Source organism: Clupea harengus, chromosome 11 (assembly GCF_900700415.2).
Source record: "Clupea harengus chromosome 11, Ch_v2.0.2, whole genome shotgun sequence".
In the NCBI taxonomy this organism is placed as follows: Eukaryota; Metazoa; Chordata; class Actinopteri; order Clupeiformes; family Clupeidae; genus Clupea; species Clupea harengus.
The window spans coordinates 16,752,124-16,769,623 of record NC_045162.1 but is presented as its reverse complement, the minus strand read 5'-3'; the positions used below and the strand labels follow the sequence as shown (position 1 = coordinate 16,769,623).

General features: G+C 48.7%; 1 protein-coding gene across 2 annotated transcripts in view; it reads left to right on the top strand.

Annotated features, from left to right (window-relative positions):
- The window catches only part of cdk14 (cyclin-dependent kinase 14), a 164,909-nt gene that overhangs the window by 99,571 nt on the left and 47,838 nt on the right, over nt 1–17,500 (top strand). For both annotated transcript variants that reach the window (XM_012838735.3, XM_031575760.2), the window contains 3 exons: nt 1,292–1,355; nt 5,209–5,257; nt 16,891–17,030. In XM_012838735.3, coding sequence (XP_012694189.1) covers nt 1,292–1,355; nt 5,209–5,257; nt 16,891–17,030 — 253 coding nt within the window. The remainder of the gene's footprint in view (nt 1–1,291; nt 1,356–5,208; nt 5,258–16,890; nt 17,031–17,500) is intronic.

The following is a 17,500-nucleotide window of genomic DNA, read 5'->3' as shown; positions in this document are numbered from 1 at the left end:
CATAATATTAGCAGAAATGTCATGTGGAAAATGAGAGTAAAGCTGAGATCATACTCAGGGTCTTTTAGACGGGTGCTTAACTCCATAGTTAGGGCAGACCACATATTTAGCACCTCAAATATGCATTAACAACAACTCCCTAAATGCACACATACACACACACACACACACACACACACACACACACACACACACACACACACACATATTCAAAGCTTCTCATATTATACTCAGAATGGAACATTCCTTCATTTCCCATACCCAAAGCAGAGCAGTCCTTGTTTTAATCTTCAACATAACCATTTATTTATTTGGACTGATATTGCTGCTGCCTTTGGCATTCCTCCTTGATACTAACATAAAGAGAGTTTTTTGGTTTGTTTTTTTACCTTGTACATGCTGGTAGAGATGCACAAATCTGATCTGCTGTGTTAGGCCTACAGCATGTGCTATAGCATGTGAAGTTGGCCAGGAGTGCCGGTACAGGTGGAGATCTTCAAAACTACCTGCCTACGTGTGGTAGGTTGGCTTGGGGTGGTTTTCCCCCACGCTAGCAGCCAGTGGCGGTGGTCCAGGTCTGACTGACGTGAAGAGCAACATGCTAATGTGTAGTCATTAGAAATGTGCTCCTCACCTTGCTTGCTGATGGTTTATTTATCTTTTTTTCTTCAGAAAACAATGTAATTTTATCTTTATAACTTCTTCTTTTTGTACTTCTTTTATTGGTGTAGTGAGATGTTATCTCCGGTTTGAGATAACGACATGAAGTGTCTGGAGGAAGTGTGTGTTGTAATATGGAGCACTTCTGCCCTCTAATGGTAGATTGGTGGGATTGCAGGCAAACGGATTTTCCTATTACAATAGCTTTTCGGGTTTTTCTATCATCCAAATCTCCCCCTGTGCACTTTTGTAACCTGATGTGTAGTAATTATCCACTTTCTGTACAGACACAACATACTAGTAGCAGCTTGTCTACATTGTACAAAATAGACATGATACAATCCCATATAAATGCATTAGTGGAGATACTGATTTTAAACATGGGATTTGAAATCTAAAAAAGTAGTATAATCTTGTTAAGAAATATTTCATAAACTGAAGCGATTATAGTTAGGAATAGACTATATAATGCATTTCTATAGTGCATTGCTACTCAAAAGAGTGCCTAACTTTGTGAAGGTGATTGATCTGTTACCAGATTGATTGATCTGTGAACCACCATCCCTCCTCCAGATGCGAGATGAAAATATTTCATCACATTCACCATGATGTCTCCCCCTGTTTCCCTCAGATCCTGGGCACTCCTACAGAAGAATCCTGGTCAGGTGTGCTCTCTCATCCTCACTTCAGATCAGGTACGGATCCCAACAGCTCATCTACAGTATGCCTTAGAGATAGTCATGTCAGAATCATATCAACAGCTCATCTACAGTATGCCTTAGAGCTAGCCATGTTGTCATCATATCAACAACTCATTTACAGTAGGCTTCAGAGCTGGTCATGTCATCATATCAACACCTCATTTACAGTAGGCTTCAGAGCTGGTCATGTCATCATATCAACACCTCATTTACAGTAGGCTTCAGAGCTGGTCATGTCATCAGATCAACACCTCATCGACAATAGGCTTTAGAGCTGCTCATCAACAGCGCTATTTGCTCTTAATGATAGTTAATGTGGGGGATGTATATTTATATCTATTTTTTATCTATATCTGGCAGAATGTTTAAGTAGTTATTTGAAACATTGATTTGAGAAAATAAAAACCATAAACCTGAGACAAAGATGCTAAAATCAGTAACAACTGTAGACAAAGTGTGTGAAATAACAAGCCAATTACTGCATCACACATAGTTCACAATGCTGTATCCTACCATTATGTTAACCACTGTATGCACAATTCTCTATATCAGACACAACAATCTTGCCTTTTCAAGTCACTGCCATTTTAAATAATATTGCGTATTTGCCGGTTTCAAAGGAAAATGGCTTATCAGTGCTGTGGCCAGACCTAAATGGGAGCATGTATTAAGTCTGTGTTGCCTTTGGACTGAAAATGAAAGACTTGTTTGTGTTCACGTATGTCTTACATGTTGTTTTTTTAATGTCACACTGCAAACTTCACTTCATGCTTCACAGGACAGTGTGTGTTCATATATTTCAGTAGATTTACAGTGTTGGATAGTTCTACCTGTAGGTGATGAGTATCTTAACACCAGAAATGCTGGTACGGTTGATGAAGCTGAACAGTGTGCAGTTGCTACTTGTGAAAGTCTATGAAAATCTAATTTTTTGTGTTTTAGATATTTTAGGGTTCAGTTTGTGTAGCTTGTTTGCAAGAGAGGGGTGACATTTTTACAGTTTAATTAAACCCTTCTTAAAACCCGCACAACAGAGAGGAAGTGTGGGAGCTTTGGCTCGTTTCTGTTTCTGTCCTTCCTGTTTTCGTTTTTGTTTTTTCTCTCTCCTTTCTTTGTCCTCCCCCCCCCCCCCTTCTCCTGCTGTGTGTGGGTCCGTGCCTGTGCCCTGCTCTGGTCTGTGGGTACGGGGCTGGGCTGTGGAGCTCTGTGCCCTGCTGTGCTCAGTGGGTAGAGTGCCAGCTCAGTGGTACGCAGGCGGAGCCTTCTGGGAGCTCATTAGGCCTGAGATGGAGGAGGAGGAGAAGGGGGATGCGGCTCACAGATTAGTGTTGGCAGAGCAGGACAGGGAAAAGGACGGGCAACGGAGGAGGAGAGGGGGGGGGATAAAACAATCACAGACACACACACACACAGACACACACACGCAGACACAAACACACACACACACATACACACATACACACATACATACACGCACACACAAAGATGCACATTGTCACTGCACACATTGATACACACACTCACGCACACTGTTGTTGTTATTGCACAGCACATGTTTGTACAGATGTTTGATTGAAAGACAGTTGTGCAGTCCAGATGTGTTCGACAGTAGAAGCTCTGTTGCGTTTCAGTAGTGTTTCAATAGTAGAGACCAGGAGAGAACGCAGCCAGAGGAAATAGTACCTGCTGCTGCAGTCTGGACAGCCATTGGCATTCGCTGAGTGTTACTGTTACGCTACTGCTGGCCAGTCTGAGGTGGTGTTCAGTGTGTGGGGGTGACCTTGGGTGACCTTGGGTACCCCGTGGCCATGGCAGCAGCACTGGGTGCCTGGAAAACTGGAAACTGCTAGAGAGAGAGAGTGTGTGTGTGTGTGTGTGTGTGTGTGTGTGTGTGTGTGTGTGTGTGTGTGTGTGTGTGTGTGTGTGTGAGACTGCAGCATCTGGCACAATGAGTCCTTGAACCTGAACTCAACCTCCTGCTGGATGCATCTGACACACAGATTACGGATATCTCTGTAATGATATCTGTGCATAATTACAGAGCTGAAAGCTGCACTTGTGTGCTCCCTCTATAGTTTTGCGTAGAAGCAAATGGCCAAGAAATGTTGATGTCAAGCTTAGTTTAGGAACACTATGCCCTACAGCCTCAGCGGCTCCGACAGGAGTTCTCCACGAGCTACCTGCTAATTAGCCTGTGAGGCTGCTGAGGAATCTTCCAGAATAGTCACGGTGCTAATGAACTTAGGGATTTAGCCTTTTTCGCAGGTGTGAGATAAGAACGCTCACTTCTACCTAGAGAGAGAGAGAGAGAGAAATAAAGAGAGAGAGAGAGAGAGAGAGAGCGGGAGAGAGAAATGCTTTGTTGAAAGCTGAAAGAATGCTCCTTCTGAACTCAAGAAGCCTTTTTGAGTTTCGCCCTTCAAACACACACGCACAAACAGACCCTCATTCAAGGTCACCTTACCACAATCCCACAGTCCTGTATGCATGTGTGTGTGTGTGTGAGTGTGTGTGTCCCAAGTGACATTCAGCTTCCAAGGATCTCCTTAAGCAAAGGCCGCTGCTAAGTCTCTGAAGTAAACGTCACTCTGGAGCTCTGCATTCTTCTCCAAGGCCTGAGGACTCAAAGGCCTTCTCTTTCATTGACACACACACACACACACACACACACACACACACACACACACACACACACACACACACACACATTTACTGGATTCATTAGGGAGGCAGTGTGTTTTCGTGATACTGGCAGCAGGGTTGAAGGTGCAGTTTGCCCTTTTCAGCAGCAGATGGCAGTGTGGGCTGTGGTATGAGATTTCAGCTCTCGGTTTCTGTAGGATACAAACCCACATCTGCAGCTCCAAGCACTGAGTATCTTACAGCAAACGTGGATTTGTGTAGCTTATTATGGTAAAGAATGATTTGTCAATAGTAGCATATACATTATTTTACATTTTATTATTTTGTGTGTGTGTGTGTGTTTAATTGTAATATATTATTATAAAGCATGCTCGACTAGTATTTCTTTCATTCAAACAAAAGACAGACAGAGAGAGAGCATATGTCTTTGTGTGTGTGTGTGTGTGTGTGTGTGTGTGTGTGTGTGTGTGTGTGTGTGTGTCTATGTGTGTCTATAAATGTGTGTGTGTGTGTGTGTGTGTGTGTGTGTGTGTGTCTATAAATGTGTGTGTGTGCGTGTGTGTGTGTGTGTGTGCTTGATTGATCGTTGATGAGAGGGTGTTGTGCGTGTGTGTAAACTCACAGCTGAAGGGATTGGCAGGGGGATGGAGTATTGATCAGCACAGCGGGTGGTTACACTAATGAACAACTCACCACCATCAAGCCAAGGGTGTGTGTGTGTGTGTGTTTCTTATCAGCTCTCTCTCTCTCCCTCACACACACACACACGTTTTATATACTTTATTTGATTCCCCATTACAAGTCAAGTTTCATCAGGAAAGCATTTTTCTGAATTTTTAAATAAATTTTTCTAGTCGCACAAATTCAAAATTGTAAACCGTTTTAAGCAGTTCAACCATCCCCAGTCACACCCACACCCCCACACACACACATGGGTGCTTCTGGATGTCATCCTTATTAATGACTGTTCTCAAACATGATAGGCATGAATACTGTTTGAATATACAGATCCTAATCAGTGTGTGTCTGTGTAACACACACCGCTGTTTTCTGTGTGCTGCTGTGTGTGTGTGTGTGTGTGTGTGTGTGTGTGTGTGTGTGTGTGTGTGTGTGTGTGTGTGTGTGTGTGTGTGTGTGTGTGTGTGTGTTGGTGTGTGTGTGGCTCTAGTGGCCCTGCTGACTCCTGTCCTTCTTCTCTCCACAGATCGCTGCACCGTCTACAGTCCCAAAAAACTCAGACAAGCCTGGAACAAGTAAGCACTCCCCCAGTCTGTCTATATGGGCATGTTAAGGGTACAGAATAAGTACTCATTCAGTCTGTCTGTATGGGCATGTTAAGGGTACAGAATAAGTACTCATTCAGTCTGTCTGTATGGGCATGTTAAGGGTACAGGATAAGTACTCATTCAGTCTATCTGTATGGGCATGTTAAGGGTACCGGATAAGTACTCACCCAGTCTGTCTGTATGGACATGTTAAGGGTACAGGATAAGTGGACAACGAGTGCTACTAGTATCTGAAGAAGTATACATGTGGTGTACACTTTAACACTGGTATGATATGAAGTGCATGCAGTGTGAAGAGTCATCTTCCAATGCTGTTTCTACCAATGATGCAATGATGGTTCTAATCCCATTAACATTATTGGAATGAGTCTTATACATCATATACAGTATATGATACAAGATCTGTAGAAAACTGTGCAAATGCTTGGAGAACGTAAATATGTAATGAATGCGAATGGCTATTCACATGTGAAAAGTTTGAGTACAAAGTAAGATTGTTCTCCAGTTCAAGTTCCTGGCATATTCTGGAGCGTTGTCATATCGGAGTAATGACACACACTCACAAGTTGGGGATGTTTGACACAGAGGGGACTTTGATGCAGTGGGGTATTTGGCAAAGCCTATTTCCCATGACCCCCTGCAGTAGTGATGCCGCGAGGAAATGTGGCATCTCCGAGAGCGACACAAAGAGGTCACATTCCAGTTGCGGTTCGATGTGCACTCCAAAGCGGCCATGCTGCCAGCGGGTCCGTGAGAATCTCAGAACGCGGAGACGTCTGTAAAATATGGGCGCCCTCAGGCCGCGCCCTGCCAGGGGTCAGGTTGGGCGTGTGCCAGCTCCTCTGGGTGCTCCGAGAGGTCAGGGGTCAACGGGGTTAGGGTGAGGGATAAGAGCCAGGGTTTCACACACTCTGGCTGCCTGCTGCTACTCCAACTAGGCCAGTGTGTGGTACAGTGGTTAGCGTCGCCATTGCAGCATGCCTACGCAAGTGCCTTTGGATAAAAGCCTCTGCTAAATGCTAGACCTTAACACTGCCAGGGTGTTTTACTCTGCCAGCGTGTTTTCTCTCTCTCTCTCTTTTTCTGTCTCATTTGCTCTCTCTCTTTCACTGTTACCCCCCCCCCCCCCCCCCCCTCCCCTCCCCTCCCTTCGCATAAGAACAACACTATAGCCTGGAGTAATTAAAGGGTAAAAATCTGTGAAAAGAGAGATAATTGAGGCGTATCTGGCGAGTGGCGCTAACAGATGAGGAGTGAAGCAAAAGGGAGGGATGAGAGATCTCTTAGAGGACGAGCTTCAGTAGCCGGGTGGCAGCTCCCGCTGTGAAGGCCCTGCTGACGGCACAGAGCTCGGGCAAAGCACTCTGGGTAAGTCGCCCCTGCTAGCACGGCGCTCTAAATATTGACAGACTGCGCTAATGAGGCTGCGGGTCTAATCCAGCAGCCGCCCGCCTGCCCGCTTGGGCTGGAAAAAGAGCAAGCCAAAAAAGAAAAAGAGAGATGGAGAGAGAGAGAGAGAGAAAGAGAGAGAATCCAGTACTCCAGAGGGACGTGATAAAGCCCTGTGCTCTTCATGCCTGCTTTTCAGACAGAAATAAATCGAAGGAGGAGGAGGTGGAGAGAAACGATGTGTGAGTGTGTGTTACTGTGTGCAAGAATCGCTTCACAGTTTGGAAGACGAGGAGGATGGGGAATGGAATGTGTGTGTGTGTGTGTGTGTGTGTGTGTGTGTGTGTGTGTGTGTGTGTGTGTGTGTGTGTGTGTGTGGCGGCTGGTTTTGAGTTATTGACTGTGGGTGCAGTGATGGCCTGATGAAGAAGGCAGGATCTGGCAGCAGAGGCAGGAGTCAGTGGTGCTTTGAGATGATGAAGAGGATGGCAGAGGAACATACTGAGGCATCTTTAAGGCTTAGCACTGTTGCTGAAGGCTCCAGAAGCTCTCTTTCTCACACACACACACAATTACATACATACACGCAAACACATACACACACATGCACACACACACACACACACACACACACACACACACACACACACCCTCAGGGCTGCTGACCAAACCATCACCATCCTTGGAATTTCAGCCTTAAAAATATTTCCCCATAAATTCTGAACCCTTTGACTTCTGTTGAATGGAACTTAAATGCATTCAGTCATGCTAAACTTTGGACTTGTAAGACCTACCCACGGCCTTCCCCCAAAATAAATTATTATTATTATTATTATTATTATTATTATTATTATTATTATAGGGAGAACAATGGCAGTAGTCCGAGCCCCGTGACATGCATTGCAAAATATTTACATGCTTTTTATTCACAGAAATGACCTTTCATTTGAACATCAGAGTGGTTAAATATAACAAAAACACCAACATTTGTTTAGTAAACAAGAGTGTACATAGGCTAATGTGGAGATCACCCTGGGAGATTAATTTTGAGTCTGAATGATTCACATTTGTTCTTCAATACATTTAAATATTTCGCCGGCACGGGCAGAATGGACAGATATCCATGATTATTTTTAGCTGGCTTCTAACAAGTGTTCTCTGTAGGTAGAGTGGTCTCGGGTTCTCTCTTTAAGAACACAAATTGCATGAGCGATTCATGGTGTGGTTCTGCGGTACAGAGCCGTGCCACAGGCAGACTCCAGCTCCCTAAAGTGGTCTCTCTGCACTGCAGTCCCTCAGCACGATCTGATAAGACAGACTCAAGCATGCGTGATTGTGTGATACCATCTAAAATGAGGCCGCAAATGGACAGCTTAGGGAAATAAGGGACAGTGCTTTATGCTCTACGTAGTTCTATAATATGGACTATGTGGTTCCCACTATAGTATTTAAAATCTAGTTCTTATTAATTTAATTTAATTACTTTTGCCATATTTGTTTGTGTCTGTGTGTGTGTGTGTGTCTGTGTGTGCGTGTGTGTGAAGGAGAGAGAGAAAAAGAGATCCCAGATATGCAAAGACAAAGAGATTCATGGGTTTTGGCCGTGGGGCAGTGGGGTCCCAGGAAAGCAGTTGATGGATGTGTGTAAAATAGTCAGACAGGGAGCGGTGCATCAGAGAAAGACAGACAGACAGGCAGATAGATGGACTGACAGACACCCAGGGTAGTCCTCAGGACAGTGTTTTCCCACAGACTGAAGGAGAAGCTGTTCACACTGAATCAAGCAGCATAAACTGGAAACGGTGCTGCTGGCTTCAGAAGAAGGTAGAGATGTACTTCATCATCTGAGTCCATCTGACATGGGAATGGTGAAGTGGATCAAACCAAAGCAAACAGATAATGCCCTACCTAACACACAGATAATACCCTACCTAACACACAGAGGTAATACCCTAACTAACGCACAGATAATACCCTATCCATATCCTAACACTCAGAGGGTTTGCTGGGCCCATTGGTAAAAGTGAGAGCAGCTATCTATTTGATGAGCTTATGACCCACGCCAGAGCCGAGGGCTCTCTGCACAGACACACAGCTGTGTGAGCACAACGTCTGTGCCTCTAAAACAGAGAGCGGAGAGGGAGGAGACATCTCAGTACAGCAGGCCCACACGTCGTTTGGGAGGAGGACAAACGCAAGAGAGAGAGAGAGAGATGAGGAGCGGGCTCGTGAAATGACCTTGGGCCAAATAAGACCCAGGGACCCAGACTGACAGCCAGCTGACCTAACTGAGTAGATGCTTGACTGACAGAGTGAGTAATAGGCGGACTGACAGACAGACATATAGACTGACTGCTGATGGTTGACTGGTTGAATAAATTACTTTTATCTGCCTGTCTGATGGGGGTGTGTGTGTGTGTGTGTGTGTGCGTGCGTGCGTGCGTGCGTGCGTGCGTGCGTGCGTGCGTGCGTGCGTGCGTGCGTGCGTGCGTGCGTGCGTGCGTGTGCGTGTGTGTGTGTGTGTCGTGTCTGGTGGTGGTCCAGCCAGAGAGGAAATAAATATGTGAGAGTGAGCAGCAGGAATGTTAACTACTGCCGCCCAGCCAGCCCTCTGATCTGCTGCCAGCCCCACACTCCTCCTCATCACTTCTCTTCCCCCTCTTCCTTCTCCATCACTCCTCCTCTTTCTCATCCTCCTTCTCCATCCCTCCTCCTCTTCTTCCTCCTTCTCCTCCTCCTATATCACTCTTCCTCTTCCCCCTCCTCCTTCTTCATCACTCTTCCTCCTCCTCCTCTTCCTCTGTATGTCTGTCCTGTCCATCCATCTCTCACATCATATTTTATTTCTAGCTGCTCCACACTGCTAGTCTCGTCCCTGTTACTCTCCTCTGCCTCTTCTCCTATCCTCTCCATCTTCCTTTCCTCTTGTGTTTTTCTTTCTATACCTTCTTCTCCTATCAGTTTACAATCTGAGGGACATCCCTGTTTAAGTCAGGCCTCAGGGGTTTTAAATATGCCCTCATCCTCACATTTACTGGACATGACACTCATAAATCAGATCCTGTGACCCTGATATCCTCCAGCCTGTAAAGTTGTTCTGCTATGTGAAACACTTCTAAGCAAGACATCCAGGCGTGATGAAAGACACCCCCCCCCCCAGCTCCCCTCTCCTTGCCCCAACAGGTCCCCACTTACCTCCGGGATCACCCGGCTCTCTGACTCAGTGTCACAGTCAGTGAGAGCTGTCATCTGTCCGAGCACGGCTGTCAGAGCATGGGGGTGTTTTGGCGTGCCGTCAGAGATGGCTACCATAATATTTGGCTGAGAGCCCTGGTTACTGGCCCCTAATGGCTGCTTAAAGGGGAGTGCGAGACAGGATGTTTTTAAGCTGGTACAGGGTCCGTAATGGAACAGTGAAACCAGGTGCTGTGTATATTGTGTGCGTGTAGGTCTGTGGTGTGCGTGTGCGTGTGTGTGTGTGTGTGTGTGTGTGTGTGTGTGTGTGTGTGTGAGTGTGTGTGAATGTGTGTGTACTGGCTTGCAAGATCCACAGTGATTATTTTGTTCGTGAAGGAACATGAAAAGGGGCACTGGACTCGGGCGAGCGGTGATGGCATGCTTGTTTTCTGCTGTGTGTCTGTCGTCAGCTCTCAGCGGCGGGCTCGTGGCGGTAGCGAAAGCAGAGATATCCATCACTCATGCTGTGTTTCTTTCTTTCCCCTTCTTTAACCGCACCTTTGTTTTCCTTCTTTCCCCTTCTTTAACCGCACCTTTGTTTTCCATCCTGCCTCCCTCATCGCATAGTCCTATGGGGGAAACTGCGAGTTCAAAACAGCAAAGTAACACGTAGCATCAGTAACGCTTAGCGTCAGTGCTAACTCCCAACCTCTCTGTGAACTGTGAAATCCATGGTGTTTCTCCGCAGGGCTTGTGAAAGTTTAATGCTTGGGAGAGCTTGCTAGAGGAGAGAGAGCTCATTATCCCCCCACTGAAGAGGAGGAAGAAGCCCTCACAACAACCACACAGCCTAGTTGCCTTATTAATTCAATTCAATTCAATTCCATTTTATTTAGATTGCTCCGATTGAAATTGTCTCAAAGTGCTTTACAGAGCCCCAGAGCCTGAACTTTCTAGAGCACAAACTCAGGCAACAGCAGCAAAGAAAAACTCCAAAACCATGAGCAGAACCCAGAACATAAGGGGGAACCAGTGTGAGCCGGAGTAGAGAGATAGAGGGGAGGGGGGCAGAAGAGAGAGGAGGAGAAGAGGGAATTAAAGCAAGCAGAGAAATGTATACACGCATCAGGATTAGCACACATGCAGCATATGCACATACAAGATTACATGATACATACAAGATTGATAGTGGATAGAAATGGAGAGAGCCAGCTATTAGACTATCGGTTGTAGAACAGCTTAGTGTTACGAATGGTGGGTGTTGTGCAGGACTCAATCGCACGACTCAGCACAGGGGTAGATTCAGAAGAATAAACGTTTACTAGCAGGGTTCGGTACACAGGTAGGCAGTCCAAAAATAGGCAAACAAATCCACACAGGGAATAGGCAGGAGAATAGTAGTAGGGCAGGCAGAGGTCAGAAGCACGAGTAATCACTTGAACAAGGCAGAAGCGCTAAACGCTAGGAATACACGAGGAGCAGTGGAAACACAAGGAACATACCATCAAACACAAACTTACGAAGACACAACGAGGAACAAGAAAACAAGGACTATATATACACACAGGCAACAGATAACGAGGGACAGGTGAGAACAATCAAGGCGGGGCAGACAAGGACACAGGTGGACTAAACAAGGGGAATTAACAGGACACAGGTGAAACCAATGACACACACAACCCGGGGAGATTGGAACAGGTGAGGGGTGGAGACACGGACAACAAGAGGGCACATGCATAGACAAACAAACATAGGGAAAGCACATGGCGGGAACAAGGAAGCACGAGGACTAGACATGGGAACAAACATGTGACCACACAAGGGAGACAAACACAGAAATTAGACACGGACAGAACACAGACCTTACAGTACCCCCCCCTCTAAGGGCCGGATTCCAGACGGCCCTAAACACAAACAGAACAAATCCACCTAGGGTGGGTGGAGGGGGTCCAGAGCAAGGCAGGCGGGCAGACCGGACCAGACAGCCCAAAAACACAAACAGATCAAATCCACCTAGGGTGGGTGGAGGGGGTCCAGAGCAAGGCAGGCGGGCAGACCGGACCAGACAGCCCAAAACACACAACAAACAGATCAAATCCACCTAGGGTGGGTGGAGGGGGTCCAGAGCAAGCAGGCGGGCAGGCCGGGCCAGACAGAAGGCTGGAAAGAAGGGTCTGGTGGCTGACCGGGTGGACGGCCAAGCAAGGGCAGAATGTCTGGTGGCTGGCCGTGTGGGTGGCCAAACCGGGGCAGAGTGTCTGGTGGCTGACTGGGTGGACGGCCAAGCAAGGCAGAATGTCTGGTGGCTGGCCGTGTGGGTGGCCAAACCGGGGCAGAGTCTTTGGCGGCCGACCGGTGTGGATGGCCAAACAGAGGCAGAGTCTTTGACGACCGATCGGGTGGATGGCCAAACAGGGGCAGAGTCCTTTGGCGACCGGTCGGGTGGGTGGCCAAACAGGGGCAGAGTCTTTGGCGACCGGCCAAACAGACCAACAATAAACACAACAATAACCCTAACAACAAATAGATGCCAGCGATATTGATTGGTGTTTGGGGTTGCAGGGCCAGTGGCTGGGGTAGACGTGGCACCTGGACTCGCTGGTTCATTAGGGCTGGCGGCACCGAACCCTGGGTCTGCTGCAGCTGGGACAGGGAACCCAGGAACACTGGAGACAGGGTCCGGAGCGCCTGGAACCGGCGCAAGGACACCTTGGACAGGGGAGCCTGGACGCTCGGGACCGGGGCGCCTGAGACGCTCGGGACCGGGGAGCCTGGGACGCTCGGGACAGGGGAGCCTGGGACGCTCGGGACAGGGGAGCCTGGGACGCTCGGGACAGGGCGCCTGGGACGCTCGGGACAGGGGCGCCTGGGACGCTCGGGACAGGGGCGCCTGGGACGCTCGGGACAGGGGCGCCTGGGACGCTCGGGACAGGGGGCGCTCGGACAGGGGCGCTCGGGACAGGGGCGCTCGGGACAGGGCGCTCGGGGACAGGGGCGCTCCGGCCAGGGGCGCTCGGGACAGGGGCACTCCGGCCAGGGGCGCTTGGAACAGCAGAGCCCTCAGCAGCGACGCCATCAGAAGGTGCTGCTGGACGGTCTCGGCAGAGGGTGCTGCTGGCCTGCATCGGAAACGGATGCTGGAGGATCTTGGTTGGCAGCTGTGGCAGCAGGGTCCGGGTCAGCTGCGGGGTGCGGGTCGGCAGCGGTGGCTGCGGGGTCCGGGTCGGCAGCGCTGGCTGTAGGGTACGCACAAGCTGGGTGAGCGTTCGGCTGGGTCTGCTGGGTCAGCGACGGCTGGGTCTGCAGGGTCAGCGACGGCCGGGTCTGCAGGGTCAGCGACGGCCGGTCTGCAGGGTGAGCGACGGCTCGGTCTGCAGGGGAGAACGGCGGCTTGATCTGCGGCGGCTGGTTCTGCAGGGTCAGCGACGGCCGGGTCTGCAGGGTCAGCGACGGCCGGGTCTGCAGGGTGAGCGACGGCTCGGTCTGCAGGGAGAGCGGCGGCTTGATCTGCGGCGGCTGGTTCTGCTGTGGCGTAGGCCTCAGTGGCGTCACCATCAGCAATTTCTTCAGAGACTGCTTCAGGGACAGCAGCGACAGAGGCTGCTTCGGGGTTGCTAGCAACAGAGGCTACGTCGGGGGCAGCAGTGGGTGCTTCGGAGCGGTAGCGACGGAGGCTACGTCAGTGGCATCAGAGGCTGCTTCAGGACAGCAGCGACAGAGGCTGCTTCGGGGTTGCTAGCAACAGAGACTACGTCGGGGGCAGCAGTGGGTGCTTCGGGAGTGGTAGCGACGGAGGCTACGCCAGTGGCATCAGAGGCTGCTTTCTGGGGGTGGTAGCGACAGAGGCTACGTCGGGGGCGGCAGCGTCAGAGGCTGCTTCGGGGGTGGCAGCATCAGAAGCTGCTTCGGGAGAGGCAGAGCTGCTTTGGGAGTGGTAGCGACGGAGGCTACATCTGGGGCAGCAGAGACGACCTCGGAGGCGGCAGCGTCAGAGGCTGCTTCTGGGGCGGTAGCAACGGAGGCTACTTCAGGGCGGCAGCGTCAGAGCTGCTTCTGGGCGGCAGCGTCAGAGGCTGCTTTGGGAGTGGTAGCGACGGAGGCTACCTCTGGGGCAGCAGAGACAACCTCGGAGGCGGCAGCATCAGAGGCTGCTTCGAGGGTGGCAGAGGCTGCATCGATGGCAGCAGAAGCTGCAATCGAGCAAGGCAGCGCCAGAGGCTTCTTTGGGTGTGACAGAAAATCTTTCCAATGCTACAAAGGCAGCTTCGAGGGCGGCGGAGATAGCTTCAAGGGTGGAAGCTCCAAAGGCTGCGTTGACGGCGTCAGAGACCGCTTTGATGGTGGCCTTGGTAGAGGCTGCTTCGAGGTTGACAGCGTCAGAAGCTCTTCCTAGGGCGACTGCGGCTGTCCTGACGGCGGGAGGCAGGAGACGGGGAGTCGGAGCTGAAGCCAGAGCAGTATTGGCGAGTGAAGCTGAAACCCTGGAGCCGGAATCCAGGCGGCATGGAACCGGAGCTGGAGAGGGAGGTGCAGCGAGGGAATCCCAACGATCCAGGAGCTGCTCGAATTGTCCCAACAGCAGGTTCAGGGACTTCAGGGAACTTCTCCCTTGCTCCTCTATTCCCCTTGTCACGAGGCAGAGAGAGGAGGCTTGTTTGCTCAAACTGAGTCTGAGCACTGAGTCCACTGAGTCGGCTGAGTCCATCTTTGGTGTCTTCGTACTGTTACGAATGGTGGGTGTTGTGCAGGACTCAATCGCACGACTCAGCACAGGGGTAGATTCAGAAGAATAAACGTTTACTAGCAGGGTTCGGTACACAGGTAGGCAGTCCAAAAATAGGCAAACAAATCCACACAGGGAATAGGCAGGAGAATAATAGTAGTAGGGCAGGCAGAGGTCAGAAGCACGAGTAATCACTTGAACAAGGCAGAAGCGCTAAACGCTAGGAATACACGAGGAGCAGTGGAAACACAAGGAACATACCATCAAACACAAACTTACGAAGACACAACGAGGAACAAGAAAACAAGGACTATATATACACACAGGCAACAGATAACGAGGGACAGGTGAGAACAATCAAGGCGGGGCAGACAAGGACACAGGTGGACTAAACAAGGGGAATTAACAGGACACAGGTGAAACCAATGACACACACAACCCGGGAGATTGGGAACAGGTGAGGGGTGGAGACACGGACAACAAGAGGGCACATGGCATAGACAAACAAACATAGGGAAAGCACATGGCGGGAACAAGGAAGCACGAGGACTAGACATGGGAACAAACATGTGACCACACAAGGGAGACAAACACAGAAATTAGACACGGACAGAACACAGACCTTACACTTAGTGGGTATACAGTGTGTTCATAATGCCAGCATGCAATTATTATGGTGATACAACACATTGAGGATTGTAATGTACTCATAGGGTTCCTATTGATCGAAGGAGCGGATGACTGTGATTGTACTAGCAATGAAATGGGTAGTTTGGCTAACAATCCGAATGTGTGTGTGATGTGGTGTAGGCAATTCGTAGTAGGACTTTGGACGTGTTTGTTGGGTGAGAATGGGCAGAAGGAGGGAGGGGACAGCAACACCTCATAGTGGAGAGTCTAAAGCGAGAGGAGAGAAAAGACGAGTGTCCACATATATAACTTTCAATTTGATCAGGAAGGGTTTCTAAAGATGTGGAGAATGAAACAACGCTATTGATCGTTACAGCAAGATTTGACCATAAGGAGTAGCGCATGCTTTTCAAGAGGGGCTACATAGCAACCAAGAAATCACCTCTGAGCAAAAGACATTCGATCATAACTCTAAATCACTAAATACTGATTGTGATGTTATAGTAAACACAAAGAGTTAGAATGGTTAGTCTGTAGTGTAATGGCAGAAGATGCAACACTCTAATTGACTAAAATTGATGTTTAAAGTCCTTCAACCAGAACCTTTGTTCCTGATGTGTATTCAACCCAACAGCGTATCTTGGTTGAGGATGATTTGACTCCATCTAGAAAAGAAGATCATAAACTGGCTGAAAAGGCTGCTTACCCTCCAGTTGCTGGTGTGTGTGTGGGGGGGGGGGGGGGGGACAGTAGTAGAGGCCTGTGGGACCCTGGGAGGTGTATGATGAGCTGCAGACAGCTCCAGCAATCTGTGAGGGGCCGAGCATGGAAGAAACATCAGAACTCAGAGGAAAGGGAAGAGAGGAGAGGAGAGGAGAGGGGAAGTTCATGTTTCTTTAATGCGTCCACTGAGCAGCTCTAATTACAGAGTTTGTTGCTGTTACACTTTCCTTACACTTTCCTCCTCTTTCACGCCATCTCTCTCCAACTTGCGTTCTCTCGCTCTCGCTCTCGCTCTCTTTCTTGCTTCTCTCTCTCTCTCTCTCTCTACTCTCTCTCTCTTTTCTCATGTTTGTGTTCCCCCTCGGCACTGGTTGCTACAGCAGTTCAGGAGTTCAGCGCCTCCTCTGTGTGCAGACCTGAGAAAACCCAGCCACAGAGAAACGACAGAGATACAGGGAGAGAGAGAGAGAGAGAGAGATACTATCTCTACTCCCTCTTGTGATCTCTCTCTTTGTTTTTCTTCATCTCAAACTGTCTGTCTTCACTCATCCTCTGAAGTTCACCCTCTCTCTCACTTCTCACCCTCTCTATCTCTTTCTCTGCCAGTCCTATCTCTCTGGTAGTGAGGGTTGTGTGTGTGCACACATGAAACAGGCTTTGTGTGATGCTAATTTACCCTAACCCATACTTATTTCTACTTAAGTCTCCCCTCAGAGTTTCATTCTTCATGTACTTATGTGTTGATGTGTATATACAGATAACTGAATTAACATACTCATTGTACTTTTTGAATATATTTTCATTTCATTCACCTTTGAAAGCTTTATTTCTGTCTGTGAAGGCAGGTATGGATTGATGAAGATGACTTTGACCCTTTCTCTTTGCCTGCGTGTGTGTGTGTGTGTGTGTGTGTGTGTGTGTGTGTGTGTGTGTGTGTGTGTGTGTGTGCGCGCGTTAGGATGGGCTACGTGGACCATGCTGAAGAGCTGGCCTCCAGGTTCCTGCAGTGCTCCCCAAAGCAGCGGATCTCAGCACAGGCGGCTCTCAGCCACGAGTACTTCAGCCAGCTGCCCCCACGGCTCTGGGAACTAACCGACAGTGAGTGACCACTCTATCTATCTATCTATCTATCTATCTATCTATCTTTCTATCTATCTATCTATCTTTATATCTATCTACTGTATCTATCGATCTATCTATCTATTTATCTATCTATCTATCTATCTATCTATGTCTTTATCTCTCTCTGTGTACTGTGAGTTACCCCTCCCCCTACCTCCCGCAACATCAATGTACCACCTCGAACGTGCATTGGATTTTCTGTACCAGAACACATAATCGTCCATGATCCCTTACTTATAGCAGTGCAGTGGCCGTCCATGATCCCTAACTTATAGCAGTGAAGTGGCCGTCCATGATCCCTTACTTATAGCAACGCAGTGGCTGTTTCTGTAAGCTCAAAGTCCCTCCAGTTTTTCCGCAATTCCGCAATTTGCGAATTAAAAACAAAATCTGCCATTTACAGTATTTACAGCATATTTTCGTAGTTACTGCAGAAATTCCTCATA